Source organism: the organism of the source record quoted next, unplaced genomic scaffold, assembly GCF_019419815.1.
Source record: "Pyrus x bretschneideri cultivar Hongxiangsu unplaced genomic scaffold, Pyrus_bretschneideri_v1 Contig15, whole genome shotgun sequence".
Lineage (NCBI taxonomy): Eukaryota > Viridiplantae > Streptophyta > Magnoliopsida > Rosales > Rosaceae > Pyrus > Pyrus x bretschneideri.
Window position 1 is genome coordinate 7881610 of NW_025999446.1, and position 16404 is coordinate 7898013.

Consider the following 16404-nt stretch of genomic DNA (forward strand, 5'->3'; position numbering starts at 1 on the left):
GAATAATAATGCACATGATCAAGGACATGCTATGTATGTTGCCATGAGATCATTGGAATCTATTATCTGGCAGATGAATGAACTAGAACCATTTCATTTGAAGAATTCTTTTTCTCATATCTATTCCCCATCACGGTAAAAATCAACTTGATCTTACTTATGATTTTGAAATGTATATTAAAAAAACCAAACATACGTCAAACTCGCTCCATAAAGTAATCTTACCTTATAATCCAAACCATTTGTAGGTCGCTATTCATAGATCATCTTTATGAATATTCATTGAAATAAAAAAAAAATTATTTAGATATTTGTATGTGACCTAATAAATTGACAAACACAATATTGTCGAAAAACATTTAAGGGAAATGATAACCGAAAAAAAATAATCCATTTAGGTTATTAGAGATGTTATAAAAAAGTTTGATTTCAAATAGGGCTAGTTAAATATAGAAATAAACTCCACACTGTAATAAGTTAGAAGTCAAAGTATAACTTGATACACAAGTGGTCCTCTACCACACTGGTGAGCAGTGTTGCCTCGACCACGACGTGAGTTCGAACCTCGTCAACTCTAATCTAACAAACTTATCGTTTGACATTAAAAGAAAGAAAAAAAAGTATAACTTGATATAGATAAGATAACAATGATTTTCACACCCTAAAGTCAAAAAAATAATTTTTGTAACGATACCTTGTCACACTTCTTCCATATTTTATTTTGTTGTAGTAGCAAATTATTAGTGGCCATCAAGATATCTATCCAATGGCAGCTAATTAATTTGGACATGATTATATGGTTCATGTAATTGATATAGTAATTAAAAAGAATAAGGGAAACTCAACGAGGTGAATCACCTGCAGGAAGAGTATGCTTATGTTGTGGGTTGCCAATGCTACCTCACAAAGCATTGACCTTGTATCTAATTTTAAAATGCGAAGGGTCACCGTCCCATACCTTTTACCCTAACGGCTACATTGGAAGTAACAACAAAGGGGAAAAATATTAAAAGAATAAAAAGTTAACGTCCAACAGATGGCGGGAAATTTTTCTATAAATAGGCTGATCACCACCCTTTCTTCCTCACCACATCCACCAATCCTCTCTCTCTCTCTCTCTCTCTCTCTCTATTTGTGAAGCGTAATTTTTTTTGTTTTAATCAGATCAATGGCAATCCCAGTTATTGATTTCTCAAAACTTGATGGTGAAGAAAGGGCCAAAACATTGGCTGAGGTTGCTAATGGATGTGAGGAATGGGGATTCTTCCAGGTACTAATTATTATCCATCTTTGATTTAGCTTATATGTTTGGTGGGGAACAACGTAATTTTAGCTCACTACTCATGTATTTGTGCTTCTCATTACTTTGTTGTGCTTTGTTTTTCTCTTCGTTTACAAAAGTGTTTAATTTTGGATGTTTGTGTTTTTCACAGCTGGTGAACCATGGAATATCGGAGGAGCTTCTCGAGAGGGTGAAGAAGGTGACTGGGGACTTCTTTAGGATGGAAAGACAGGAGAACTTTAAGAATTCCACACTAATGAAGGCAGTAAATGAAAACAAAAAATTGGAGAATGTGGACTGGGAGGATGTCTTCACCCTCTTGGATGACAACGAATGGCCCTCGAAAACCCCTGGACTCAAGTAAGTAATATGTAGAACTAGTAAGCAGCACGCTTCAAGCAATGCTCTCAAATTCCTAACATAATATGTTGTCTGGCTATCAATTTGACTCGTATTCCTCCTAAAATTCCTAATCAGTTATTCAGATTAACAGTTTGGCAACATAGCATGTTAGATTGTATGACAATGTCACATTTTAAGGGGAGTAGAATTTGTAAATATGTGATATATTATATCGCAGTGTTCAATTATATGGAATCTGATAATTATTTTTCATATTGATAGGGAAACCATGGAAGAATACAGAAGAGAACTGAAGAAACTTGCTGAGAGGGTTATGGAAGTGATGGATGAGAACTTAGGGTTACCAAAGGGATACATGAAGAAAGCCTTCAACGGTGGCGAAGAAGACAATGCCTTTTTCGGCACCAAGGTGAGCCACTACCCACCATGCCCTAAGCCAGAGCTGGTGACTGGTCTCCGAGCTCACACTGATGCAGGCGGTGTAATATTGCTCTTCCAAGATGACAAAGTTGGAGGCCTCCAAATCCTGAAAGATGGGCAGTGGATAGACGTGCAGCCATTGCGCAACTCGATTGTCATCAACACTGGGGACCAGATTGAGGTCCTGAGCAATGGCCGCTACAAGAGTGTTTGGCACAGGGTTTTGGCTACCCCAACTGGGAATCGAAGGTCAATTGCTTCGTTTTATAACCCATCAATGAAGGCCACCATAGCTCCTGCGCCGGAATTGGTCAAAAAGGAGAACCAAGAAGTGGATCAGACTTATCCCAAGTTTGTGTTTGGTGACTACCTTTCTGTATATGCTGAGCAGAAGTTCCTCCCCAAGGAACCAAGGTTCCAGTCTGTGAGGGCCGTGTGAAAAAAATAAGATCCAAATTAAATGGGGATAAATTTACTTCGCTTTTTATCACTTGGGTGGTTACGCACGTACTATTATTACATATTCGCTCGTCTCTCTCTCAACTGAAAAACTTCTGTGTGGGAGGAGAAAGCTGAAGTGGGTGTAAGTCAGTCTGCGTGTTATGTGCTTGATGTTGCTTTTTTCTGATGTATTGGTGTGTAATCCTGAGGATGCTTAAAAGCTCCATTTCAGATTTGCTAGGTCAGTCGTAAAATATTATGGATTGCAATCTTAAATTTTGTTGTTGGTTATGCCCTTCTCCTTCTTTCCTTATGTAGCAATGAAACTTTTTTTTTTTCTTTTTTTGACAAGACAATATCATATACGTACTATTGTTAGGGAGATTTAAGTTTTGAGTGTAAGGAGATAGATACATTGCTCTTACCAACTAATCTAACCAATCTACATGTATCAATGGACTTTGATGGTCACTTTTTGGTTAATAGACTTGTCATAATTAGCTAGATGCATTTTAGCAATGCATAGATTCAACTTAACTAGAAATTAAAATCTTTTTTTTCGTTTTTTTTTTTTTTTTGGTTTTATACTAACGAAGTTGAGAGGGAAGAATCTAGCCCTGGACCTTAGGTTACTCACTTCAGCTATAAGCCTTTTACGTATTGTTTTTTATGTTTAATAGTTCTTTACGTGTTTTAGCAATGCATATAATCAACTTAACTAGAAATTAAATCTACTTTCCTTGGTTTTTTTTCCTTTTTTTGTTTTTTTTTTTTTTTTGAGTTTTATACTAGCAATGTTGCGAGGGAAGAATCTAGCATTCGCCCTCAGATTATTCTTAACCGCTTCAGCTACAAGCCTTTTACGTATTTTTTTATGTTTAACGGTTCTTTACATATGTCTTTGATGGTTCCCTATATGTTTAGCAAATCCTAGGTATATCCACATGGAACAGGCTAATGACAAAATTCACAAAACCTAAAAGGAAGCAAGCCACCAATTGCCATAAAAACTTATTGACCATAAGGAATTAGTCATGCCACCTAATACTATAGTTTAGTGTATTCCTCTTCACTGGTAAGTGAGAAGTCTTAGTTCGATTATTGCCAAAAGCGAATTTGAACCACATTATTGCTAGTACATTCTTAGACTTAACCCACTCCTCCACCCCACTTCAGCAAATAATATCATTTGTTAGAAAGAAAAAAAAAAAAGAAATTGGTCCTACTTTCTCTAGTAAGATTTTCAATTCTAGTCTCTCTCATGAAAAAAAAAAAAAAAGATGTGTTGGAAAATTAATAGCACTTAAAAAATGAAAAGAGGATCACTCAATAACATCCATGAAAGAGTAAGTATAATTTCTACTGCTTTATACTGAGAATGAACATACTTACTCTCAGTTTGATTTCCTCTAATCTGTAATATGTACAATAATATACAGAATCATTAACCAAGAACGAAGAGTGGAGTAGGTTTCCTTTTTTTTCGTTTCGGAGGCTTAAAGGGCCTTTTGATCTAGTCTTTCGTTCCAGTTTAGGCAACGAATCAAGCTTCGAAACCAATCACCTGTTTGGTCACGTTTGTTAACAGTTGGAAGTGGGTGTTCGCTCATATATATTCGGACAGAGTCTCCTCTTGAGAGTTGCTGCCTTCTCTTTCCGTCAAAAGAAACCCAGGCGTTGCTTCGAGCATCGCTTGGAATCTGTACAAGTAAATGAGTTATCTCATGAATACAACAGCTCGCTATAATTATAAAAATCCTCTCCTAGTCCTCCAGATATAACAACAAATAATGCTGGAAGCGTGGGGGAAAACAAAATTCACCTTCAATTCAAGCTGTGCAGAATCTGGAAGTATAACTGGTCTAAAAGAGAGGGAGTGTGGGCAGATTGGGGTAAACAACATGCACGGGACATTTGGATGCACCTGCATTTCATCTTATCTAGTGTTAGAAGCACAATGACTTTGTTAAAAATCAACCGCAACAACGAGAGACAAATAATAAAAATTGTGGTTTCAGCATGAATTTCTACTTTGATTGGTATATATTATAATATCTTCAAATTGAAAGTCAGCATTGCCCCACACTAGTTTGAATTAGCCAAATAAATAAGGCCTCCTACGTGTGCTTAAACACAAACTAGCAATTTTCTGAGCAAACACCGCATCAATCCTACGTTCAGGCAAAAAGCAACTAAATGTCTAGCATAAATTAGGAATACACACACGCACGCATATGTACTAATATAGACTTTGAGCACCACTTCTAAGTACATTAAAATAGACGTCTGCCATACGAATTTCCATAATCTTTATAGTAGGAACTAGCATTTTTAAACAAATCATATACAGAAATAAGTATATGGAAGAGAATTTCTCTTTCATTAGGAAATATCACACCTAACGCAAACTGAACCACCCAAGCCCTTCAATTTGCACAAGTGCCAGGTACCAAATATTGAAAGATGGTCACTACGACACTGAAGAGGACTTTGCTTACCATGGAACCTCCTGCAGCTGTAGAGTATGCAGTACTTCCTGTAGGTGTAGCGATAATGACCCCATCACCTTGGACCTAAAAGATGTGGCATTTTTCAATAGACAGCATGACAACATAATTGTTACGGAAACTCTCCATGTTATATGAATTTCATCACATCAGATGCCATCCATATAGTAATTACTCTCACAGATTTGACAGCTAGGAAAAGAAAAAGAAACAGCCTTCTATGACTGTGGAGAACAAAGTACAATTCATTTACTCGTGAAAAGTTTAGGACATTATTAGAGCCTATTACAATAATCATTTTATAAGATATGCAATAACAATCTCACCTTGGTTATAAGCCGGTCTTGTTCATAACATTCAATCTTAGAAAGGTATGGATTAGAACCTCGATCAACAACTATTTCATTCAAGACATCAAATACTTTCCCAGGCATTGCTTTACCCTTTCGAAAAATCTCACACCTGAGCCGCATTCTAAGAGTTATATAAACACCATCACTTGTGTTATTTCCATGGATCACTTGCCTTAAGTCCTGCATATAGTCATCAAACTGATACAAAAATATAAGATGGGTTAGACAACTGACAATCTATGAGAGAACATAAATCAACTACAAGCCTACAAAAGACAATCAAAGAACTCACCGTATGGGAAGTCAAAAATCCAAGAGATCCAAGATTAAATGATACAATTGGGGGAACAGCACCTTTAAACAGATTTGAAGCATGGAGTATAACCCCATCTCCTCCCAGGCATGCCACAAAATCAACCCTCTCATGCAAATCACTGAATGTATCAATCAAGTATAGCAAATTTCCAATAAGGTCGTGAAATATACAAACTGCTATCCAACTTTAGGTACAAGTTTGGTACCTGGTATCTTGACTATAGAAGGTCTGAACAAATCCAAACCCTGGGATTCTAGCAAACACATCATGCACATCCGGTTCCACCAGAACATTCATTTTCTCTTGGTAATACAAGAAAGAGACAACCTACACAAAGACATGGAAAAAGCAATAAGAATATCCAGCGAACAAACTCACAAATTAAATAATTGTACATTTAAAAATAACTGCTGACATAATAAGATATCTTCCAATATACCAGCAGAAAATAAAAATGCATCCATATACTGTATGGTGCACACAAGGCCCTTTCACAGAGGGATCCCTACATTTGCAAAACTGGGAATCCCTTTGTGGGGACCATGGGGCATTGTCGCTTAACAATCTAAACAGTTTTAAGTCTTCCTAAATGATCATCCTTGTTTATGATAATAATCCCAATCAGAAATCATTAAGATATCTGACTACATTAATGAAATAGACAAACACAATGTTTCTGGTAAACACTTGCATGATCATGAATCCATGATGATAATCAAAGGGTTCGACTGGTTTTTTACAAGGATCATTTGTGGATGTAGAATGAAAAAGATAGTCAGTTCGGAACATTGAACTATAAGAGGAGAAAGCCCACCTGGGATCCCACTATATGTATGCTACTGAATGCCAAATTGTTTGAAATACATGTGTGGAGGAGCTGTAGTAAGAACATGTTCCCCTTAATTTAGCCTTTAGTTTGTTCAAGTTCATGTACTAGCAAAGCAAGCAATCTTTAATGCTTAATGAACTAACCCCATTGCCTAAGTTGTTCATTCTCATTGTAGTGGATGTAGAAATTTTGTAATGAGCATGATCTTTCCGGTTTACACTCTTGTATTCATACACATTAATCGTTGATACAAACTCTGTATTTTTTTTTAAGAGAAAATTTATATATATAAAAAAAAATAAAAAATAAAAAAAGAAAAAAAAGAGGGAAGCAAAACAATATGGACAAGACTTCCAACTAAATAACAGAGTTTAGAAACTCTGACTGACACCAGTTCTATCATTAGACCACATTGCAAGTAAAAAATGAAAAGTATCATCTAAAAACAGATAGTAGGTTTTAAATATGAGTAGAATATTTACAGATACTAGATTCTCAGATGGTATGGTACCTCTTTAGCTTGTTGCATGAGTTCTTGCCCTAGCTTCTTCAACACTAATACTGTCTTTGGTGAGGATTTCCACATAAGCATTTGCTGCTGGGTACTTGGATGAGTGAAGGCCAAGGAGGATTCCGTCACCTTTTCTCGGCTACAAGAGAATCCATCTGTTCGAACTAAAAACATCTCAGCTTTCTTTCTTGACTGCACCCTTACAACACCAGTTGCAGAAGCACACATATTTCCTTCAATTGACCCCAGGTCATCGTCTCCTGAAGCTAAGGTGGCTCCACCATTACTCTTCCTATCCTCATTTACTGCTTTAGGTAAGACACTCTCATCATAACTACTACTCGGAGTAGTAGACACATTACTTGCAATTTCATTCACTTCATCAAATCCGTTCACAACTGGACGAACAGAACCAGAATTAACACTAGTCAAATACTTCCCATTTCCAGAAGTAGAGGTCTGGACTTCTGGAGACAGATCCTTTCTGTAAGGAGGCCCATATGAATTTTGTACCACCACAAGCTCGGGTGCTGAATTGGTACCGCCTCTCTGCAATGTTTTAATATTGATACCTCTGGAAATTGGTAATGTAGCCAACCTTTTTAACTGATGATTAAAATAGGAGTGAGGTGAGATGCTTTTTCTCCCCAGAAACCTGGACATTTCTTTTCTAGAGAAAACATTACAAGGAGGAACTTGGGCATTCAGGGGTTCAACTTCCCTGCAAAAGTTCATCATATTTCCTTCCCCATTTTTATCTGGTTCTACTGATGTCATGCCTTGGACAGACATAAGGCTGTTATATGTCCCATTTGAGCTCTGATTTGTTTCATCCCTATCTGAAGACACATCCTTCTGAAATACACCATTTAAACCATAAGTTTTGTCCAGTTCCCCTTGCAGTGGCTTGTTCTTTCCCGGGATAGACCTTTTCTTAGAAGTGGAAGGCTCCAGCACTTCGCCTGCCCCATTTGTATTTCGTAGTAACACATCGTTGATAGCACTTGACTGCTTGGAGACAAACTGCACATTATAACGCGACGAGTATTGCCTCCATCTAGAAACCATGGCAGAAGTTCTCAACACTCCTTCCTTACTATGAAGATAGATCGGCTTCTTGCTGCAATCTGAAACCAAAGATGCAAATTTCTCAACCTGCTCCATTGAAGGTGCAGTCCCAACTTCAACTGGAATTTTGACCAATTCAACTTTCCCGGATGCAATAGCATCATCTATGGCTGAATGATAAGCTTTGTCTTTTACAGTCTCTGCCATAAGGTCAACAATAGTTTTATATCCTTTCTCTAGTAACCACTTCAGACCTTCTTCTGTTACCTGGCCACCCCTCCAAAAAGCTATCTCCGAATCTATGGACCTAATGTCCTCTTTACAAGAGGATAAGTAAACAGGAGCCCAATTCGCAAAAAGTGTATGGCAAGGATAATCCTCCCCGCGGGGAAAACCAGAATCATAACAGACATTCTTCAGTCTTTGAAGTTTCCTCCATACATCCAAGCTTCGATCATCCCCAGGAACCAACCAGTTTTCAAGAGCAACGTGCAAGCTCTCGCAACACCTTTTCACCTCACTTCTGAAAATGGCAAGTGGAGGAAGCTCATCCTCCATTACACTTAAATCTGCGAGGCGAATGGACGATCTACCAGAAAGCACATCCTCCCTTCCTTTGTTCAACAGGGATACCATACACCCAATCACAGAGACAATTTTATCCTCCAAAAGTGGTTTTTCCTCTGATGGGTAATCATAATAAACACTACATTCACCCGTTACTGGATTGCATAATGTGTCCATCAATGCACTATGAAGCCGTTCAGCACATCTAAAGATTCTACAGTATGCCTCAATTTCTGCAATATCTCCAGGAATAGGACCAATTCTAGGTAATTGCGAAGGATCATGAGGCCGAAAGGTCTTCAAATTCAGAAGCAGTGTTAGTCTACTATACAAAACTTACAAGAGGTCATCAAGTTAATAAGTTTCCACTATAAATCATACACTTCTTTATATGATTAATATCATCAAAATAAGGTTATATACACAAGGTTCGCAAATTAAGCACACGTTTTGAAACCAACACAGACATGCACGCTGTATACAAAAACAAAGGGTAAACTAACAAACTAAAAGGGATGAAGGGGGGTGTATTCAATTGGGAATTTGAGAGATTTAAATGGATTTATAAATCCATGGATTTTTATGGAGTTTAATTGGTTTGTAGAGATTCCATGTAAAATTTTGATTCAATTCCCACGAAATCTCATGGGAAGAGGTGAGATTTGTGGATGCTTAAAACACACTATGAAATCTCTCCAATTCCCTCTAATTCCTCAACTTTTTCAAATTCTTTAAAATCAAATTCTAATTGAATACACCTGGAATGTTATAAACTTCTTTAAAATCCTGATTGAATACACATTGAATTTCAGAGAATCACTTAAAATCATGTAGATTCATTAAAAGAATTAAATTCCCTCAAAATTCCAACTGAATACACTCCAAAATTTATTCCATGACAACAAGTATTTCTTGCCGCCGGATTACGAATGACATAAACACGGTTCGATTGGTTTGTGTTGATTCCAAATTCCAAAATCCAGTTGAGAGATTTTCAACTAGTAAATAGCAACAAAAATCACCAATAAAAGTGCGAGCACTAATGATCGAAACAATTTGAAAGCATATAAATTTAGACAAAATTGATTTTATACACAAAATCTAACATAACTCTGACAGTAGATTATCAAACAAATCCCAATCAAACCCATTTGCAGTTTTAGCATAATCTCAGTCTTTCTGTTACCAATTCAACAACTCCACCGCCACTCAAATGTCAGAAACAAGGGAGAGAATTAATACTAGAGTGAGTAGTCTAACCTGAGAGTCCAGGCCGAAGCTGAGAGCGAATGGCTTCGAAAGCTCTGCACTGACAACGAACTTAAGCCGCCGCCTGAATCGCTCTTTCCTCTGGAACTCGAACCCGAACCTGAAGAACTTGACGGCGGTGGTGCTGCTGCCGGAGAACTGGCACGGCGTAAAGACGCAGAGATGGGGAGGCGATGAAGCGCACCGATTCATGTCGACGACGACGATGGCCAGCTGGCACATGAGGCTGCATGCCACCTTGTGTGAATTTTTCACTGCCCAATTTGCATTCTCTCTCTCTCTACTCTTTTTTTTTTCAGTTGTTAAAAACTTGTTTGGATGACGAGAAAATGAAATGTGTTGTGGAGAAATTGAAAAATTATTATATACTTATTGAGAAATTATCCAAAATCTTTTTGTTTTGTGGTCATTTATTTTCTTGGTGGAGATTGGTTCTTGTTGGATAATAATTTTATTTTGAATCAAATCATGTAATTGGAGGAAATTGATTGGATTATTTGGAAATTTTATTGGATTAAGTGCTATTCTTTTTGGAGCCTTGTAGAACGCATGAGAGCCGCGTTTTACCATCTCAGTTATCAAGAAAATGCAAATCATGCCCGCATAATAAACATCGGCTATCTTTTCCTCCTTAATAAGTTCAAAGTTGGTTGGGAAATACTTTTAAAATAATTAAAAGTATTTTTAATGAAAATATTTTTAAAATTAATATTTAATAAAAATTCAAGTAGATCGTGAAAAAATATTTAAAGTACTTCCTACAAGAAGCATATACATGATGTTTTTTTCAAAAAGTACTTGATGTGCTTTTGGAACCAAAATCAATTTCACCAAAAACGTTTTCAATCATTTTAAAAATACTTTCAAACCACTTCCAAATCTTGTGTACTTATTTTGTGTGAGACATTTTTGTGACATGTCCATTATTTTGACACCTGATCATTCACTTGACACCTTCAAATCAAACTATGATGATCTCCTAAATAAATAAAAACAATTGATAATACCAAGCGTCTACTACAAATTGTTCTTGCCTTTTGCGCACGGCTTTCTTCTTCTTCACTAGTACTCTTCTAATGGAACAATTCTCTTCAACTTCTTTCCACACAACCTTCATATCCAAGTACTGAACCATGCAACTATATACACCAATATTGTTCTCAAATATGATCAATCGCCTATCTCCATAGATTGTCTTCCGAAAATACGAGCTTTAATCTTCAAATGGGTTCCCTATAGCTCATCTTTTCCAACCATTCATCCCAATTTTTTCACTTAAGAACAAAAATCTTCTAATTACTTGGCAATCAGTTTATTCCCTTATTATCTCCGATCCCTAAATCGGATTCCGCAACCCTCACAAAAGACCATGTCAAAAGCGACAGATCGTATCCCCGCGGATGTTACTGCCGGTGAAATGGTTGTAGGAATCCTTGATGTCGATCAACATTTGGATTAGCAGTGTTCTAAAAATCGGCTTAGGGGGCCGCCTAGGCGCGGGTCGGTGACATGCCGTTCCGATTAGGTGCCAATAGGTAGACAAAAGCGAGGAGGTGTTAGGTGCCCGCCTGGGGCCTAGGCGGTGCTAGGCGTTCCTTTTTTTTTTCTTGCCTTCTCTCCCAATTGCCGTTCTCCCGTCGCCTTCCACCCCCGGTTGCACGAGCCACGAAATCTGAGTGAAAGAGAGAGAGGAAGAGAGAGAGAAAGGGGGGACGAGAGAGAGGGAGGGTGAGATAGAACGACCTGCTGCAGAGAAGGATGAAGGGGGAGAAAGAGAAAGATCGCTGGTCTGTGCAGAGAGGAGACGAGAGAAACAGCAGTCTCATCTAAAAAGAAAAGTGGGTGGGTGCAGCTAACTCTGCTAGGGTTAGTAAAGTTTATTAGTTAAAAGTTTGGGCAATTTTTTAAAGATTTTCAGCAAACCCAACTTCAATTTTATTAAAGAAAACATGGGCCCAATAATAATTTAAGGTTATGGTCTTAATAGAAACTCTAAAGCTTTATACAATAATAAAGTTATGGTCATAATAAATATATATTTTTGGTTTTTTTTTATTAACACTCCACATGTTATTAAATACACTCTACTTTAAAATGTAATACTAAACAACTTGTAACTCTAATATGAAATGACTATTCGAGCCCTCATAGCTACTCTTACTCCCCATTATAGAACAAAACTCTAAAACACACAAACACGTTGATGAAAAAATATCTTTTGATGAATGGAACAAAAAATCTAGTTTTGCTCCTCGTTCATTCGTTGGCTTTCACATTCAAGAAATTATTTAAATAATGGAATAAAAATTTGACTTTTTGCAAAGCCCTACTCTAATTGGAATCCAAGAAATAGAAAGAAAATTGAAGAATATTATAAAATTTTAAGATGTAATTATATGTAATATTCTTGTGGCTGTTTGATGAAGAAATTCAATATTTTTTGGCTGGTTGGAACTGACATGACCTTATAAGAACAGTTCCTACCATTTGTCCATTAGGCTTCTTAGAACCAACGTGATTGTTCAAGAAAATTTGACGGATGTTTATAAATCAAATAGCAAGATGGAAATTTTATTCATCTTTCTTGTCTTTAAAATGTGGATTATTCTTTTGTTTGAAAAAGATAAGGAGTCTGATGTGTGGCTAATTAGTTGATGATGGTGGGGTGTGTGAGGTGTGGGGTGTGTGAGATGTGAGGTGTTAGGTGTTAGGTGTCAGGTATAAGGTGTGAGGATAGTATTGGAAAATACGTGAGGTGTATTAAGAAATGTTTTAATTTAAAATGTAAATGTGGTGTGACATCCCACATCGCTCAGGGGAGTGATCCTTATATGTATATTCCCATCCCTACCTAGCACGAGGCTATTTGGGAGCTCACTGGCTTCGTGTTCCGTAGGAACTCCGAAGTTAAGCGAGAAGGGGGCTAGAGCAATCCCATGATGGGTGACCCACTGGGAAGTTGCCCATGAGTTCCCAAAAACAAAACCGTGAGGGAATGGTAAGCCCAAAGCGGACAATATCGTGCTACGGTGGTGGAGTAGGGCTCGGGAAATGGTCCCGCCCGGGCCGGAATATGACATTTGGTATCAGAGCCTAACCCTGGCCGCGTGTGTGCCGACGAGGACGTCGGGCCCCTATAGGGGGTGGATTGTGACATCCCATATCGCTCAGGGGAGTGATCCTTATATGTATTTTTCCATCCCTACCTAGCATAAGGCCTTTTGGGAGCTCACTGGCTTCGGGTTCCGTAGGAACTCCGAAGTTAAGCGAGAAGGGGGCTAGAGCAATCCCATGATTGGTGACCCACTGGGAAGTTGCTCGTGAGTTCCCAAAAACAAAACCGTGAGGGAATGGTAAGCCCAAAGCGAACAATATCGTGCTACGATGGTGGAGTCAGGCCCGGGAAGTGGTCCCGCCCAGGCCGGGATGTAACATTTAACTGACACACCCCGACCCAGAAAGTCCACTTGGATCCTGAATCGAGCTGTGCTGGCCGACACCTGGAAGGTGACGAAGCCATAAAATGTGATAGAGTGTAAAAAAAAAAAATATGTGAATAATTTGAACCTAAAAATTATTAATACCAGAGTGCGTTGCGAGCGGCAGCGAACCCATTTCATGCACGATGTCAGAGCATAAGTAAGGTACAGGAGTGTGGGTAAGAATCATACCCTCAGAAATATCCATCAATACTAAGATTCGCCTCAGATTCTTGTCGATACAAACTCAACAGCTAAAACCTGGAGGGCACCAAACAGAGAGTGTGAGTAAGCAATAAAACTAAGCTTCCTAAAGTTATTACCTCTCTAAAAGTAATGCCCCTAAATGTAAAACCCGTATCGTTTTCCATAAGACAATACAACATATACATAATCCAAACCATACTCAGAAATGGCCAGAACCACGGTTTGTCATCAACTCTACCATGCAATAATAAGTAGGCCAAATGAACTTAATTAATACAAAATGATATATCAGTCGGAGTCATCTAATATGACATGTACAACTTATCCATATCTCATCAATCATGGCTAACATATAAGTCGGAGTCACCTATAGTGACATGTACTACTTATCCATATCTCATCAATCATGGCTAAGCATATAAGTCGGAGTCACCTATAGTGACCTGTACGACTTATCCATATCTCATCAATCATGGCTAGCCAATAGCTCAATAAGTATACCTGCACATGAATCGGAACCACCTAAAGTGGTTTGTACGACAAGACTGGGTGTAACTAAATACGCTCAAGTGCTACGATCACGTGAAGACTGTGCGAATAATCGCGGGTCACCTACGAGTTGGAACCACCTAAAGCGGTCTGTACAACAGGATTGTGCACCTACCTTGGATCCAAGGTGAGCGTAAAGTGCGGGAGGTGAACATCACGTGAAGGACTATGCCCTGGCCACGAGCGGGAGCACTAACACCTGGGTGCAGGTTTATGAGCTATATTATATCTTAACACAATCATACTCACTAACATCACTAACATCAACATGTACTCACCTGAGGCTTACCTGGGCGGCTGCGGTGTCATATAGCACTTCAAAGCATTCACAATAGTCAGGTACAGGTAATATCCATATGAATATGCCGTGATGCAATCTAAACCCGAACATTTCATGATATTCCCAAAATATATATAATACAGCATAACATGTACAATCAATAACACCCTACTCCTAAACTATTTACTTTTGAGAGTAATCATTTGTGATAAGCCCAATTAGACCCTAGTTACATTAACTATCATACTTACCTTTCCTTACTTCAATTTCTTGATTCTTCACGCATTGATTTATGATGAACATTTAATTACCAAATCATAAAGCTAAATCTCACAATTCCTACCAATGTCCCTCACATTGCTCAATTCACTAAACAAGGCTATTGTCTCAATTATTTAATCTCATTTATTATATGGCTGCATCTAACGTCTTGTTAGACTGCCTACGTACCCTAAACAGGGATCAAGCCATTCGTAGTTCGAAATGATTAATTGTAGGTAACAAGCATAGATCACTATAGAAGTGCTTGTGGAACTATCAATTATATGCCTATGAAAGAAAAAGGCCCACTCACCTGGAGTCCACGCTATGATTATCTTGCACGCACATCGAGACATCACGATCTATCGTCGCCTGTGACCAATTATCAAATCACATCTCAAAGTTTTTACCGATAGAATACATAATTTACATAAAACATATCCTCAAGGACCTTCAAGAATAATTTGAGACCCATTGACCAAAAGTCAACCGTCGATCAAAGATCGATGGTAGGTTCTACAACCCTATATAGCTCGATTTGGAAGATCTGCATATCAGATTTCCAATCTGCAACTCCCAACGATCCACAATATGTTTCTAGAATAATATATTAAAATTTCATTACGATCCAACAGTTGGATCTCCGCCATTTACCCAAAACCAAGTGAACGTGAACATTTATTTTACTAACTTACAAATTCAATTCAGGAAGATCCGTACATCGGATTCCCGATCCATAAATTCCTATGATCTTTAAATATTACATATTATAATGTATCCAAGTTTGGTGACGATCCAACGGTCGGATCGTCGATTCACATTTTCATCAAGCAATGTATCGTAACGAATTTAGGTTCCAACGATCAACCTATGTCATTCAAATAACAAAACTGAATTCAAGACATCCGACATAGCCTAAAAATAGCATTGGCGGCCCACTGGCCACGCGCCACCGCATGCGCCGCCGCGGGTGGCGGTCGGCCGCCCCGGCTCGCCGAAAAATCCAACTATTTCCAAAAATTCTCAAACTTTACAGAAATGAAGATCTCAGTGAGTGGAGCAACTTTCATACCTTCCATGAAGTCCAAAAGTGGACGGAAGATGGTCAATTTTGCCCACAAAGCTGGCGGGTGCCTAAAACTTCCCGACGTCGATTCATCGTCTACGGTGGTCCAACGGGGTCAAGGTTGGTTGGGTTTTGCTCCTAGGATGATGGGCTACAAAGCCCAAGTGGTGGCATCGGCCATCGCTTTGCCGATTTGCCGGAAAATCAAAAAGGGTGGCCGGAGCACTATTGATTTTCGTCAACTTTCGTGGCCTCAAACCGTGACATCCCATGGTTAATCAAGGTGGTTCTTGGGTGGGTTTTGTAGAGGGGAATGAGAGCTTTAAGATGGTGGTGGTGGCATCAAAAAACTCCACCGGAGTTGGCCGGAATCGGCCTTGAAAGATGGGTAGTTGGAGAGGTGTACGGACGAAACCCACGGGAGCTTTTCCCCCCTTTTTTTCTTTCTTTCCTTTTTTTTTTTTTTTTTTTTTTCTCATTTCTAATTTTTGGCTTCACCCCACAAAGTGGGGATTTAATTTAATTAACACTAAACCTTGAATAACCAATTTTGAACGTTCGTAACTATACCGTTATAATCCGGACTCGCAAACGGCTTTCGCCTATATGAACGAGTACTACGAGGATATGCTAAAA

At 38.4% G+C, this 16404-nt stretch overlaps 2 protein-coding genes across 3 annotated transcripts; one reads left to right on the top strand and one right to left on the bottom strand.

Annotated features, from left to right (window-relative positions):
- The first annotated feature begins 1306 nt into the window (after nt 1-1306).
- LOC103933106 (1-aminocyclopropane-1-carboxylate oxidase 5) lies at nt 1307-3669 on the top strand. The gene is made up of 2 exons (XM_009342758.3): nt 1307-1642; nt 1907-3669. Exons 1-2 carry the CDS (start codon nt 1344-1346, stop codon nt 2502-2504), a joined length of 897 nt encoding a protein of 298 aa, XP_009341033.2. The 5' UTR covers nt 1307-1343; the 3' UTR covers nt 2505-3669.
- A 120-nt stretch (nt 3670-3789) lies between these two features.
- Nucleotides 3790-10282, bottom strand: LOC103937370 (NAD kinase 2, chloroplastic). Of its 2 annotated transcripts, none has more exons than XM_009347316.3 (8): nt 9918-10280; nt 7023-8954; nt 5888-6009; nt 5659-5800; nt 5340-5564; nt 5005-5079; nt 4329-4430; nt 3790-4206 (listed from the first exon to the last, which is right to left on the bottom strand). In XM_009347316.3, exons 1-8 carry the CDS (start codon nt 10146-10148, stop codon nt 4003-4005), a joined length of 3033 nt encoding a protein of 1010 aa, XP_009345591.2. In that variant the 5' UTR covers nt 10149-10280; the 3' UTR covers nt 3790-4002. The 2 variants fall into 2 exon arrangements, with proteins under 2 accessions (XP_009345591.2, XP_048436488.1); XM_048580531.1 differs by having other exon boundaries at nt 4064-4206; nt 4329-4441; nt 9918-10282.
- Nucleotides 10283-16404: the final 6122 nt, after the last annotated feature.

What these genes read in the sequence shown, in the direction of transcription:
- LOC103933106 (XM_009342758.3), top strand. Translation starts at nt 1,344, where the DNA reads ATGTATTTGTGCTTCTCATTACTTTGTTGTGCTTTGTTTTTCTCTTCG. An exon ending in TCGAAAACCCCTGGACTCAA is followed by an intron (nt 1,643 to 1,906) that starts GTAAGTAATATG and finishes TCATATTGATAG; the next exon opens with GGAAACCATGGAAGAATACA.
- LOC103937370 (XM_009347316.3), bottom strand. Translation starts at nt 10,148, where the DNA reads ATGTGCCAGCTGGCCATCGTCGTCGTCGACATGAATCGGTGCGCTTCA. An exon ending in TCATGCAACAAGCTAAAGAG is followed by an intron (nt 6,010 to 7,022) that starts GTACCATACCAT and finishes GTCTTTGTGTAG; the next exon opens with GTTGTCTCTTTCTTGTATTA. An exon ending in CTGCACAGCTTGAATTGAAG is followed by an intron (nt 4,207 to 4,328) that starts GTGAATTTTGTT and finishes TTACTTGTACAG; the next exon opens with ATTCCAAGCGATGCTCGAAG.